At 34.1% G+C, this 15,653-nt stretch overlaps 2 protein-coding genes across 5 annotated transcripts; both read right to left on the bottom strand.

Moving 5' to 3' along the window:
* Window positions 1-4,975: 4,975 nt before the first annotated feature.
* Window positions 4,976-9,290, bottom strand: LOC111368738 (protein SYS1 homolog). Its single transcript, XM_022990195.1, has 3 exons — window positions 8,565-9,290; window positions 7,183-7,409; window positions 4,976-5,471 (listed from the first exon to the last, which is right to left on the bottom strand). The coding sequence occupies exons 1-3, from the start codon at window positions 8,786-8,788 to the stop codon at window positions 5,464-5,466; spliced, it is 459 nt and encodes a 152-aa protein (XP_022845963.1). The 5' UTR covers window positions 8,789-9,290; the 3' UTR covers window positions 4,976-5,463.
* A 589-nt stretch (window positions 9,291-9,879) lies between these two features.
* LOC111368815 (MAR-binding filament-like protein 1-1) lies at window positions 9,880-14,000 on the bottom strand. Of its 4 annotated transcripts, none has more exons than XM_022990432.1 (4): window positions 13,702-14,000; window positions 12,941-12,981; window positions 12,671-12,811; window positions 9,880-11,876 (listed from the first exon to the last, which is right to left on the bottom strand). In XM_022990432.1, exons 1-4 carry the CDS (start codon window positions 13,934-13,936, stop codon window positions 10,155-10,157), a joined length of 2,139 nt encoding a protein of 712 aa, XP_022846200.1. In that variant the 5' UTR covers window positions 13,937-14,000; the 3' UTR covers window positions 9,880-10,154. The 4 variants fall into 4 exon arrangements, with proteins under 4 accessions (XP_022846200.1, XP_022846160.1, XP_022846084.1 ...); XM_022990392.1 differs by having other exon boundaries at window positions 12,941-12,984; XM_022990316.1 differs by having other exon boundaries at window positions 12,941-12,990.
* Window positions 14,001-15,653: the final 1,653 nt, after the last annotated feature.

A 15,653-nucleotide genomic window follows, 5' to 3' on the forward strand; every position in this document is an offset into this window, starting at 1 on the left:
AATGGACCTAAAAAATGGAAGCTTCCAATCACATAACAGGTAAGCCAAGTATGTTAACCAACATTCGTAAATATTTTGGTACTAATTCTATTCTTATTGGAGATGGATCCTCTCTACCTATTATCGGTATTAGAATCTTGCATTAAACAGAAGAATATTACCTTAACTCTTCGTGACGTCCTTCTTTTTTCTTGACTTAACAAAAAATCTACTCCTTGTAAGTCAATTCACCGCCCAATTTCCTGTCAATTGTGAATTTTCTAATATTTATTTTTATGTTAAGGAACAGGAAACAGGACAACCAATAATAACAGGGAAGTGCAAGAGTGACCTCTATGTTCTTCCCACTTTACTAGAATTGTATTTCTCCCATCATTTTAAATTAGGTTCAACAGAAGTTTGGCACCAATGCTTAGGGCATCCTCGATTTTGGGCTTTACAATTATTGAAAATAAAGGGTTGATTGATGTCATAAGAACTATGAAATCTGAACAACTCCATGATAGTTGTCAATTAGGAAAGCTTAATAAACGACCTTTTTCTGGTTCTAAACATTCGAGTTCTAATATATTTGAAAAAAAATATATTATAATTTGTGGAGACCTACTCCAATTTTATCTATTGGTAAATCCAGATATTATGCACGTTTGGTAGATGACTTTTCTAAATATACTTGGATCATTCTATTACAACATAAATTTGATTTTTTTTTTTAATTTTTTTTACTGTTTACATCTTTTTTGAGCAATATGTTACCAAGCAATTTAATAAACAAATTAAAAATTTTCACTCCGATGGAGGAGGCAAGTTTATCAACTCGAAACTATCATATCATTTTCTTTTTACAGAAACCATTCATCAGGTATCTTACTCATAATCTTCAGAACAAATAGCTATGGTTGAAAGAAGCCATAGGATTATAGGAGAACTAGGTATGACTATGCGATTTCATACGGGTACCTCTATCTTTCTGTGGGTAGACACCTTCATTACAACTATCTACCTTATGAATCACCTGCCTTCATTTGTTTTTAATTTTGAGACCCTATATTTCACACTACATGGTACTTATCATGTTTACTCTTCACTTCGTATTTTTTGCTCTAAATGTTTTCCTTACACTTAGGACACACGATGCCACAAATTTGATCCTAAGACTGTTCCCTACATCTTTGTAGGCTATAGTGATAAACATAGAGGTTAGAAGTGTTTTCATCCCCCAAGCAAAAATTTTTTTATCTCGCGATATGTGATTTTCGATGAGTTAATTTTTCCATATAAAATATGTCATAAATCCAATATCATTCCCACCACATCATAGTCATTAGCAATTCTTATTCATGGTTACCGCATCCTGACTTCATTCTTCAAACAGTGGCTCCTTCAACATATACTCCTTTGGCTTCTGCGACATCTTCTCCGCCATGCCCGAGTTCTTTGCCACCAATAGCTCTCCAAGCTCTAGGGTATTATCAAATTGTGGAATAGACTACACTGAGGCCTTTCTCCTATCATCAAATCAAGAACCATTGGACTGATTATTACCATAGCTCTCGTTAAATATTGTCCCATTCGTCAACTTGATGTAGGAAATGCTTTCCTACATAGCTTTATTTCAGAAAATGTATATGCTACAACCTCTAGGAATGGCAGATCCCCAATACCCCACATATGTTTGCAAGCTTCAAAAGGTTCTCGATGGCCTCAAACAAGCACCATGCGCGTGGTTTGATCGATTTATTGCCTTTCTCCTTAAATATGGTTTCTTTTGCAGCTTGGCTGATCCAATCTTATTTATTATTCGTTCTAATTATGGCTCACTAATCTTGCTTCTTTATATAGATGATATATTGCTTTTAGTATCAACTATAGAGCTTGTTACAACCTTTACTCAATTGCTAAGTAGTGAATTTGCAATGAAGGACTTGGGACCAGTGCATCACTTCCTTAGCATCGAAATCTCCCAGACACACAATGGTCTTCACCTATCACAATTTCATTATGCCCTTATCATACTCGAACGCTCCAACATGGTAGATTGTAAGCCCATGAGTTCATTGCTTGAAGCAAAGACCAAAATCACTTCACATAACACCTCGTTGGAAGATCCAAGTTACTTTCGAGGCCTTGTTGGTACTTTACGTTACCTTACTCTCACACGCCCAGATATTTCATATAGTGTTAATTATGAATCTCAATTCATGCATTTCCCTACTATCATACGCTTGAAAATGGTCCAACGTATCCTACGATATGTTGAAGGACCTATTGACATAGATTTACACTTTACATAAATAAATAAAAAAAAATACTACACTTGATCTGTATGCTTTTTCAGATGCAGATTACCAATCACTCCACCACGGGCTATTGCACCTTCCTTGGAGGCAACATCATCTCCTAGTGTGCAAAGAAACAACATACAAACTCACTCTCTAGTATTGAGCCATGGCCAACGCTACAGCAGAACTCACATGTATGACTTTCATTTTAAAAGATCTTCGCATTTCAATGGGTTCTTCCCCAATTCTATACTATGACAAATTTAGTGCTCTTCATATGACCATTAATCTTTTGTTTCATGCCTGAAGCAAACATTTTGAGTTAGATTACCACTTTGTATGCGAACGAGTTGCACTTGGACTATTTATCACTCGACATATCTCCACTGCTAACCAGGTTGCAGACCTCTTCACTAAGCTAATGATAGACGTTGTCCTCAATCATTTTCGAACCAAAATCTGCTTCCAATCCTGACACAGTTTGCGGGAGGGTATTAGCACGCCACAGCTCAGTAAGATGAAAGTCTAATAGGAATGGAAACTCCAACCATGCAATCCAAGAATATTCTAGTCATGCAATCCAAGAATATCAGTCAAGATGAAGTAAATCAATCAGCTCCAAAATCAGTTAGAGATCAAGTAAATCAATTCTAGTAAATGCATAGAAGCCTACTTTAGAAAGGACTTGATTGAAGAGCATAATAACATATTGATTTCTACTGATTTAATGGAAATTTGTTGGCTATCTTTGTGTTTAAATACTACAGTCTTGTATTGCCTTGTACTCATGTTCCCATCAATATAGAAAATTATATAGCTTCTTTTATCTTTCTTGCTCTTTTCATATTTTCCTCTGATGGGAGCGATGAAATTATGGCAATAGATTTGATGATTTATGGCCGGCTCTTATTCTTCGTGTTATATCACGGCAGGTAACAACTACCTTTCATTTTTAACTTCTTTTTCTTCCCGACACCCTTCATATAAAATCAGCATTGGGATATTCATTCAGGGTTGCGCTGTGTGTACACAATGGTGTACACACAATCTTATACCCCCCTCACATGGAGGGGGCCCACATGTAATATAATATTCGTTGACCCCCCTCCATGTAAGGGGGGGTGTAAGGATGTGTGTACACCATAAGGTGTACACACAGCATTATCCATTCACTTGATTTATCTTGGCCAGTAGGCCTGGCACACAAATTGTAATGTCAAACGTAACAATGGCAATAGCTGTGCTCGCGACTTAGTTATTTCTCATGCCGCTATTCTATTACACTCCCAATCTCATTCTAATAGCGACTATCATTACTGCTGTGATTGGCCTAATCGATTATCAGATTGCAATTCAACTCTGGAAAGTCGACAAACTCGATTTCTTGGCTTGCACAAGTTCCTCTCTTGGTGTTCTCCTCATCTCATTGCCTCTGGGGCTTGCTATAGCGATAAGCATTACTTTGTACATGATAACGAATTTTTTAATACTATATATCTAGTATTGTCCAGTTTAGCATCCCAAATAACAAATGTTAGTCTAAGCTTAAAATAAGTACTTTCAAGTAACTTCGATTATAAGTTAAAAATATTACTTTTTTGAGAGAAACTCTTATGAAGGTTGGAAGGTTCTCTTGCTTGTTACAAGGCCAAATACAGTTGTTCCGGACAATAATCGTGGAACTCAAATATACCAAAACCTTAGCAGATACAAAGCAGTTCGCATCCCCTCGTTTTTTATACTATCTACAGAATCTCCTATCCATTTTGCAAATTCCACGTAAATACAAGAATGGTTAGTCGAGTTTCCGAAATAAAAGTTGCTTCACTTTCGTGATCTGAATATTTGCTTGATCCAAAGGTCATTTGTCACAGGATATTACGATGAATTAGGGACGAAGACTGGTTAGAATCCAATAAAAACAGTAACTTAATGTGTGTCATTTTGGATATGATAGGTTAGTCAAGAAAATTTGAATTTACGCTTTTGGAACCTCGACTATAGGCTGATAATGTTACTTCTTTCTTAATCAGCAGTGAAAACAATAGACGCAAGCGGTATTGACACAATATCCGAACTCAGAAAGACGACGGAAAAACGAGCACTTAAGGTAAGTCATCAGAAAATCGTGTTTCCAACGTTCAAAGAGTTTTTATGTAATATCTTGGCGTCCATTTGTGTAAATCAAAACACCATTTCTGTATAGCTCATGCTGGTAAACCATGCTGGAAGTGTAATGAAAAAGCTGCATCAATCCAATACTTTTGGATTGGAAGGGTTATATCTAATGGTTGGAGAAGACGTGGCAATATATCCTCTTCATTGAAACCTCATCATTAAGTCGTTACCACTGGACTACAGTACATATTTGTACAAGCAACATTTTAACTTATTTTTCTTCCTTAAAATTGTTTAGTGATTAGTACTATCGACTCCTTTTCCCAACATGTCATTGTCTGCGTTTTTAGAAACTTGCAAGGATGATCATCCTGTCATAGCATTTCAGTGTAGGTTGGAAGGAGATATTTTGTAAAAGTCGAAACTAAAGTTGTGAACAAGTTGCTTATTTTGAAAATAAAGTAAGGATTACTTTCACAATAAACTTTACAAAAAAGGTAAATTGCTCGAAAGAATCTCCTAACAAAAGAGTTGGAAAAAGATTACTTTCCCGAATGAAATTATAGAGATGCTCAAGTTCCAATTTCCTTAGTGTTATAAACATTCTCTATAAGTTTATGCTAAGTACATAATAGGATAAGAATACTCTGGAGTACTGTCTAATTTGCATTACCAAACAAGACATTCGTGAAGGAATTAAAGAATAGGTGATATTCACACAACTCTTCACCAGATTCCATTGGTAATGCTAAAAACACATCATACTATCCATCTTGACATTCAAAACTGCGCAACTAAGCACTATATTGAAAATATTTGACAAAATATTTAAGCAAATAACATAAATCTTTTTCATTACAACCTTCAATTGTATAGGGACAAATTCAAATCTTGAATTGGCTTGTGCATGGCGTTCCTCTCATATTTCAACAAATTTGACCTGTAACACGTTCCAGCGTGGAATACAAGTCTCTTACATGGGTTCCAAGATGTATTACGAAAAGAAGACCGAATCAGAATCTTATGCACTTCGTCCAAAGTTAACTAGTAAGTTTCACACTAGTCAAACACCTGCATGGATTCAAAAAATGTACTCAAAACTATCATGTTGATATGATGAATAAAATAGTCGAGACTACCAAATAATGCTGAATAATACCATTCAGCATTATTTATATTTAGGAAAATTGCATTTTTTTGGGTCCCCAACCTGTTGCCCAATTAGCATGTTGGTCTCTAACCCTTTATTATGGTTGCACAATTAGTTCGCAGTGAAACCATCTAAATCCAGGTTTATGATGTTCACACGTCATTCATAATAACACACCTCGCTTCAAAATTCTGGACACCTTATAAAGCCAAACAACAAAATCTAGCTTCATAAAGTTGGATATGTAAGGGCTATGTGATGATTAAAGTAGATTTGGATCATTTTCGGCAATGGGATTGATTGTGCAACTACAATGTAAGGTTAATGTTGAAGCAAAAGACTGAAGAACATAGTGCAATTTTTGCAGTTGTTTGTATCAAATATTGAGGCAGAAAAATTACACGCCTAAAATCTGTATACAATGAAATACCGATATTTATACCCACCAAAAAAATCACACCCACCCTTATATCAGTGCTCTACAAGGAAAATAAAACATTTTCCATAAAAGATGAGATAACATGCACGTTAGAGCTTCAAAGAGATTTTCAATCTTTTTGCCCATAATTTGGATTTCATTGGCATTAATATTATACAATAACGTTATTCAGCTTCCTGCTTCCTTCAGCAGTGAAGAAAACACTTGAGTTCTAATATCTTCTTATAAATAAAACGAATGCCACCTTATGATTAATTTCTTGGAATAGCAAAAAATTCTAGGATGAGCAATTCTAGTAACAACAGATGTTTTAACAGTACTGAGTTGAGATAAAATACGGAAAAACTCCTCAGATCACATAAATAAAGAACAATCTACTGCACCTAGCAGTACTGAGCACTACCAAAACTTGAATTGAATCTTTTGAATCTTAGTGATATAAGATGATAGTTATTCCAGAGTGATGTCAACCTATGTTTTAAAAACCAGCCCAAGCATTAACCCAGAAAATTTACAGGTCAAGGATCAAGAATGATGGTTGAAAATTTTAAATAAATAATTATTTAAAAGAAAAAACGTTGAAACCGGTGAACCAGCAAGTTTCGAGACTCCTTTCACAGGTTTTCAATTTTCAGTTTTTTTTAAATGGACCCAACCGATTCCAGACTGGTCAGTCCAGTCCAATTTTTCTAACGTTGACTGCAACCATCAAGTGAAGGTAATAGCAAAAGTCGATGTGTCATTTCAAAGAGTTTTCACTAAAATTGGGCAGTACGTCGAACAGACAGACACATCCTCCATATCAGTTAAAAATCAGATTTGGATCTTAATCTAATGATCCAAAAACACAAACAATACTAATATCATAAAAAGTCCAATGGACTTTTAAAATTGTTAAAACATATTGAGTATTTGACTATTAGTTTTGCTCCTGTATAGGTTTAGGACAATAGACATAAATGAGACTATTGAGAATTATAGTGTCAATCAATTAATGTGAACATAAACTGAAAATTACATATTGAGCAAAGAGATGCACGACAAAACAGATAAGGAAGGAGCCAAGAATGTCCGAAAAGAAAAACCAGCAACGTTTAAAAGGAGGGATGATGTTTTGACCAGAATATAAAGAAAAGAATGACAAAAAAATCAATGGTTTCTGGAATTAATCAAATATACATGAAGGGTCTTACTTGAACGGTATCTTGAAATAGGAATTTCGCGCGATTCCCGTGTCATGCACAAACATTCACCTAACAGTGCCATCACTGCAAAGGCAGTAATGTTCACAACCCACCATGTCATTGATGAAGGCCAACCTCCATATATGATACAAATGAAAAGGTGGATGATATAAAGAGTGGCTGAGAAATCTAGGCACTTCTTTGCCCTTTCAATCAAATAGACTAAATAACCAGCCCTGTTACAATATTTAAATAGAACATGTATTAGATATATCATTTAAAAAGTTATACGTACCAGGTCCAAGCTAATTTACATTCATGACTACCGACATTGGTTGGGTAAAAATTCATAAACGTGAATTGCATATGCATAACATTTTTAAGGTTAGACGTCCATGTTAAAACCATCACATTCAGAAAAACAGAACCACGCTAAAAGTTATCCGTTCCCCCTTCCTCTGTACCCACTCAGTGGGGGTTAAGGAGTTGGGTTTTTTCCTCCAAGTAGCAGAGATTTTCTATTTACAGATATCAAACAGCTTTTATTAAAAAGCTTATTTTCTACGAGAATTTTCCAAGTAAGCTCCATTACAAAAGCATCGATTAATCCTTAATTTTGCATACAGACAGAAAAATAAGAATACAATCTAAATAAATGACAGCTTAACAACCATGATATTTGAAATCAATACTAGCATTCAAGTGTTTTATATCGTTCCCCATAAGAAATAAGAACTTCCCTGTCTTCTTGTTCTAATGATCTAGTCTTTGGTAGATGTCCTTAAAAAATAAAAATAAAAAATAAAAAATAAAAAAAATACCATTTCTATGATACTTTGACATACACCTTAAATTCTTTTCAATCACCCATTCCCACAATCTCACAGAATGACTCGTGAATGTAATAAATATCTTTAAGTTAGTATAGGGACTATTAGTCATTCCATTGTAGTAAGATGATTTATTCCCACAATACATTAAAAAATAAAGCACAGAAAATCATTATCAAAATACTCAGCTCGAAGCCAATGGGGAAAATTATACGAAGAAAAAGAAAAGAAAACAGAAGCTAAGTAATACTCTAAGTAGAATTACTAAAGCAACTCGAGCACCCAATTTTTTTAAACTTCACGAACCAATTTCACGCCACAAAAAATTGACAAAAGCATACGAATAATTCCCCATTCCACAAAAAAATTAACAGAAGTAAATATAAATAAAAATTAAATTTGAAATTCACAAACAACAAAGAACCTTTTAAACACTGTTTCAAAATCACTTAAACAAACATATTATACAGTAAATATCAACAGTATCAACAAATTTATTAATCTTAATCAAAATAAGTCACAGCAGAAGAACGAGAAGGATCGGCAAAACTTAAATCTTACCCAGCAACAGAGCTGAGAAATATGGAGGCAATGACGCACCACCCAGTAACCGTGGATGCAGTAACAACAGCATAATCAAAGAAATAAAATAGACTCATTTTAGAAACCCTAGACCCAACAAGAAGTGACAAAAGTACTCCGAGTGTCAGATAGTATAGACATTGAAGGCAAACGATTTGGGCAACTATTAGCCATGGATCCCACACCACCGAACCATAGAACATGACTTTATCGTTTTTCTGTAAAACTCTCAAAATTCAAGCATAAAAAATTAGAACTTCGTTAACTTTTAGCAAAGAATGGGGAAAAATCGGAACCCTAATTTCCTTGGGTAGGTTTGAATCAAAGAAAACCCAAATTTGTGTGAAACTTTTACTTTTTCGATTCAATTAATTGGAAATGCAATTTCCAGTAAATGGGAGATGAATTTTGGACTGATGCATAAAATAAAGCCAGAAATTTTGGGGAAATGGACTAAAATTGATGAGTAAAAAATAAACCGATTATTTTAAGGCAAAGGATTTCCGGAGCGGCGAGCCAAATTATTGAGAGAGATCATATTTGCTTTTGAGTAATGCAACACTACAGATTAGATCAAGGAGAAGGAAATCACAGAGAGTGATTAAAGAATTAATCGAAAATCAGAAAACGAGAGTTTGATTGGAATGTTTTCAACAGATCGGACCTGGGATCAACTCGGCCGACCCGTAGCAATAGTTTACGTGACGATAAATTTAGAGTCAATTCAATTATAAAAGTTAAAATTGACTTTTAGTACCAATTCAAGTTGACGTTGAGATCATATCTAGCTGTATGAAATAATGACTATTCGATTAGAAAATAATTCATTATTGTCTAACATACTTGAACAAGTCTAAAATTTTAATCTAATCGGTACCAAGAGCATCCTAACTTCATTGTTCAAGCTAATAACCAAATTTCACTCTATTTTACTATTTATTGTAAATTTCTCAAAATACCTGAAGCATGTCATGTTATTTGATAAGAAAATCCATAATTTCAATCTTTTATCTCCAATAAGTCAATAGCTAATTAATCCATCAACCCTTAGAAAACGAACTCGACTTTAATCTTTTATATAGTTGCACTATAAATCTTCAATGCTCTAAACAATTGTTAAATTATCTGTTAGCCGTCGCTAAAATATACTTTTATTGGACACCACCAACCTAACTTGAGAAACAAAACTTCATATTCTGAATTGTAACTCCAATTTTCATTTTAGAGTATGACTTTCTACAGATCCCTATTAAACTTCACATAATTGTCATATTGAAGTGTTTAGACCAAAACAAAGAAGAAAAAAATGCGCGTTTCCTTCTAAACATCTTGCAAAATTACACAGCAAACTGTGCTAGATCCCTCTGCCTGTTAAATATACAAGCGTTATGAAATGAAATACAATGCGAGAAAGTCCCTACAGAGAACACTCTCACCATACATAAATTCACTGTTATTTAAAAATTTCTCTATGTAAAGAAGATGAAAGCCGAGGGCAGCCAGATTCAGTGACTTCCAATAAATATGAACAAATGTAGAAGGTACACATGGCATTTAGATGTGTGGCCACTACGAATCATCCTGCTGCCGACTAACCTTTCTCCTTCGGGTAACTTTCCTCACAGGAACAGTAGATTTTTCTCCTACTTCAGCTTTTTGCTGATGCTGATCATTTATGGGAGCTTTCGATGAATTTATTTGACTCCTTAGACGCAATATTTCCCCCTTGGCAGATGCCAACTCTTCTTCTAGTTTTGTTTCTCTCTTTTCCAAAATCTCCTTTTCCTTTCCAAGTCGCATCACCAGGTTATGGGCATCTTCCAAATTTTCCCGGGCTTCTTGAGAGACTCGCTTTTGCTCATCAAGGGATTTGTAGAACATGTCTCTCTCATCTTCTAGTGAGGAAATACGAGCATTAGCAAGTTCTAAATCTCTTGAAAGTATTAAGGCATTTTGATTCATCTCGTCAAGTGATTTAGTAGCCTCTTCCAAATCCAATTCAAGAGATTTTCGCGATTCTTTGTCTTTCAAGATCTGAGTTTCCACAACTTTTAACTCTTTATTCAAAGTAGAGATTATCTTCTTTTCTTCTTCGAGATCACGAGCCGCGTTTCCCACCTTCTTATGGGCGTCAACAAGTTGTTTCTGTAGGCTATCACGTTCTTCAGCAGCTGCGGCCATTTCACGCGTAATAATTTGCAGCTCTTCATTTGCATTCCTCAGAAGCTCCTTTGTTGACCTTAACTCTTCAGCTAAAACCTCTTCACTGTGTTTTGCCTCATCAATATTCCTCTGTAAGGACTCTCGAGCTTCAGCAAACTCGGCCTGAACTTTAGAGACCTGTGCTTCAAGCTCTGAGCACAAATCCCTTGCCTGCTGCAGTTGTTTTGCCAAATCAGAAGCTTCATCTCTTGATTTCTCTAAAGTTTCCTGGGTGATCTGGAGCTCCTTCTCGAGATTCTTTACATTTTTCAATTCAATATTCAGCATTTCTCTTAAGCCATCTTTTTCCAGGGTCATATCAGCAATAACCACTTCTTTTTCGTTCACTTCATCCAAGGCAATTTGAAGTTGTTCCGCAAGTTGGTGGATTTTATTTTCTTGTTCTTCTAAAAGTTCCTCATCTGAAGCTGCCTTCTTTTCTGAATGGGACTTCAAGTGGCTATACTCGGTCTGAAGCGCATCAACCTTCTTTTCATATTCAGTTCTCTCAGAGAGCAAAGAATTAATTTGCACATTCAAGTTATCCACCATCTCATTCTTCAATTCCAGCTCTTTTTCATTTTTCATGAGCTCATTTCTTAATTTGCCGATCTCAGAATTTAAAACTGTTAGTTGATCCTGTGACTGCCGATATGCAGAGCTCAATTTGTTTAACTCTATCTCCTTTTCAGCGAGTTTCAAGTTAAGGTTCTGAAGATTATCTTCTTTATCCTTCATCTCTAAACTAAGCAAGTCAATTCTTCCTTCCAAGATTGCTACGCAATCAAACTTCTCTTTCAACTTCTCTTCGAGCTCCTCCTTCTCATTCCCTGCCTTGACAATATCCGCTTGAAGACTATCAACCTGCATATTAAGCTTTTCAACTAATCTTTTCTCGTTTCGTAGCTCTTTTCCAAGGCTAGTTATTGTACCATTTGCAAGTTTCAATTGGCTAACTAAAGATTGTTGCTCCTCACTTGCTTTCGCTAGATGCTTATTTCGGACTTCTTTTTCATTCTTCAAATCCAATTCATATTTTTTCCCAAGAGAAGTGATGGCGGCTTCTTTTTCCTTCAGTTCAAGATTCATCTATGACCACGAGAAAGAAACGCAATTCTTTAGAAAAGAAACATAAAATATATTATAAGACATTTTGAGATCTTGATTTGATACATCAAAAGGAAAATGTTACACAAAGATAGGAAATAGGATCTGGCAATCTTGTATGACAGGGAGATATGAGCTTTCCATATTTCATTTCAGCCAAACAGTTTTTGCATATTTTAACTAGTTTTATATACATACTTATATGTAAGTTTGTTACTATACATATGCAAATACCTATACATGCATGCAAACATACCACACACTCAACACACGTGCATACACATACACATATGATATATGTATAAATATTCTGAGATATAACGCTCCTACTAGGAAACGTGTCCGCATCCAACACATACCTCAAACACTCCATGCGTGTCCTTTTTTATGTACAATTTCTAACCCTCGATGGGTACCATCATGTTCTATATATATAAGCAATGATCTATCTCTCACTTCTGAACTTTTAAGGAAAAATAATAAGAATAAATTTGAAGACTCCAAAGACAATATGACCATTATTATAGACATCTTCAAAGATCAAATTGCATCCTTCAAAAGTTTGACCGGAAACACTTAGTGCTTATTTGATAAAACTTCACTAAAATTCGTATCAACATTTCAACTAGTCAAACTTCAATTTGACTACACATCGCATGGGACACACAAGTTTTATCAACTTCTCAACCACAAATTTCATCAACTTTTATCAAACAGCTAAAAGTTTTATAAAAAGCTTTATCAAACAAACCCTTAATAACATTCATATCACTTACAGATTCTATGGTTGCATCGGAGGTGGCCTTTTCCTTCTGAAGTGATGCATAGAGAGCACCAAGAACACCTATGCCAAAAATCCCAAGTCCGTTGAGAAGTGAAAGAAACAGGTTTTGAGATTGATTTCCCTGAACTGAATGCTGGGGCATAGGAAAATATTCAATTTAGTCCACTTCAAACTTGGTAACTACATACAAAAGTGACAATAGAGGATAAGAATCCAGCATTTAAGTAATCTTATCCAGATTGTATTCTGCAGATACTCAGACCTCTGCTTTTTGTCTCTGGTCTTCTGCCCTCATTTCTGAATCTTCTGAAACTAAAGATATTATAATTAGTAAGTTTTTAGAAAAGGATTTATGATAAGCTTGCAATTTTGAGTCATATAAACGTTCACCAGTCTAAGAAAAGAGTCATGATTACGGTGTCAATTTGATTGACTTTATGAAGATGTTCATAAAGAATCAGTGAGCAAAAGAAATATTAGTAGCCACATCCACATAAACATGCAAAGTCCAAAAATTTAAGATTTGTAGAAATATGTCCTTTAAGGCCTGTTTTAAACTAACCAGAAAAGTGAATTCTTTCTCTTTTTAGTGCAAACACACATCTCAGGAGCCTCTAATCAGTAAAACTGCCGCATGGATCCATGTTCCAACTATCAAGACATCATTTTTTCCCTCCTATTTCTTTCGATCTTTTCTTTTTCTTTTTTTCTTTTTCTTTTACAAGACTTCACATTCAATTCCCAAAAGTTATAATTGACAACTGCACCACCCATTTCAAACCCTGAGTACCAAGAACAAGAACCCATACAGAACATATATCAAACACATCTAAGCAGGTGTATAAAATTATTATAAAACTTGCAATATTCTCATACTAACCAGCCCAATTATTCAATGATTTTGCCAATAAATTATATACTAAGCCATACTATCAAAACCCAATTTACGAAGCTCATTAATTTTTGAAAAATAAAATAAAAAAGAATCTTGAAAACAAAGAAAATTAAGAAAAGCAAACTCACCTGCAGCTAAGGATTCAACGGCTTTTGCACTCAAACTAAGAAGCGGAAACACTGAAAAACCCAAGTAGAAAATAGCTCTCCTGTTGCAAAAGCCGGTTTCTTTTGGACTTTCTTGGCGCATACAAACCGTGGCTGTTCTGATCTTCTTCTGGGTGTGTGCATTTCTAATGGAAGAAGATGGTGAAGAGGAGGGAAAATGGCAGAGTGGGGAGTGGAAATAGCAACAACTCTCCATTACGTGTAAACCCGTGGCTTCTGACCCTTTTTGCTTCGGTTTTTTGAGTGATAAGCAAGCACCTTCGAATGCTTCAATTTGGAACTTGTTTTATCTTTTCCAATTACTTAATTTTCAATTATTTTTAATAGCTTGGAGTTGAAAGGACTAGAGTGCCCTCATAGCTTTGATATTTTTACAATTAAAAATAAATATACAATTTTTTATCAACTTTTTATGGAAAAAGTATTATATCTGAATTAAAAATAAAAAATTATCTAACCATTCTCCATTTTCAATTATAGAATTAGGAATGAAAAAAAGTCTTCATTACTCATATTAAGATCTTAAGAGTTTTTTTTTTTTAAACCATTTTTCCTCGAATCATTTTCAACTATATATTCTTTGAAATTCACAACTTATTTTTTAACCATATATTCTCTAAAAAAATATTTTTCACTTGAAATCAGACAAGCTCCAAACGTGCATGGATATTTGTCAAAAAATGTTGAACTTGTTGAAAACTCGTTTAGCATTCACTTGCATTACTATTGAGCAATTACGACGCTAATGTTATATGTTTCCATACTATAATTAAAATATTCAATTAGACTTCATATTTAAAAAAATAAAAAGAAATATCATTAATTAGTAGAAGAATAGGAACAAGTTCAGAAATTAAATTCTTCTTCTATCTACTATTTGCTAGATGCTAGTGCAATTCTCTTTTGTACTTCTCGATTGTAAAAAAATAATTCTTGAATTAAAAATACTCTATTTGGGATTATTTATAAAATTCAATGTCAAGTACTCTGTACACCATTTATAAATCTTATTATCTATTATTTAAAATGTTAAGTTGAGGGAAAATGAAATAGCTCACAAATAATTTTATAGAATGGGAGAAATACAATTATGGCACTTTAGTAGTTTGTCACAAAATGAAAGGAGTTTTCTTTGAAGTGCAATGCTATCCACAACCTACGTTTGCTGGGTTGCCATGTCATCATTTGCACAGAAAAAGCTAAGGGAACATAATAACCTAACAAATCTTTTATTTCGTCAATAATATATTGCTGATGAATTACATCAGTTTGGTATAACTTTGTGTATTGAAATTTTCTTGAAAAATCAGTTCCATATAACTGTATTGCTGGGAATATTTGGAAGCATTCTGGACAGATTATACATCTTTTGTGACGGTGTGCCTTAAAATGTATATACGTATTCCAAATAAATCTCACCAATAAACTGTTGGAATTTTGCTGAAAATTTTGTATTATTTGATGAATGAAAAATTAAATTAAATTTGAATCATTTAAATACGTGAATTATTGAAAAAGTACGTAGAATATTATGGAATATTTTAGAAATTATTTGGCTGAAAATGTGTCTTTCTATATGAAAGATTATGATTTTCGGCATTAACATTTTTCAAGAGACGTGTCTCTTAAAATATAGAGATTAATTTCAATAGTTGTGTATCTTCCATAGGTTGTGTTTTTTGAGATAAACATTTTCAACATCTATATATTGACCACATATGTTTGGATTTAATTATTCAGGAATTTCAATTCATTCCATAATTCCATATTATTCATTTCATGTCAAATTACTTAAAAACTTTGTAGAAACGATTATGTCTTGCATCAAAATTATGTTTATGGTAGAGAGTGAATTCCGTTCGAGTTCATCGGTCAAAATCATTTGTAGTGCTCCTATGACTTAACATGATCGT

The sequence above is a fragment of the Olea europaea genome, chromosome 1 (assembly GCF_002742605.1).
Source record: "Olea europaea var. sylvestris chromosome 1, O_europaea_v1, whole genome shotgun sequence".
NCBI lineage: Eukaryota > Viridiplantae > Streptophyta > Magnoliopsida > Lamiales > Oleaceae > Olea > Olea europaea.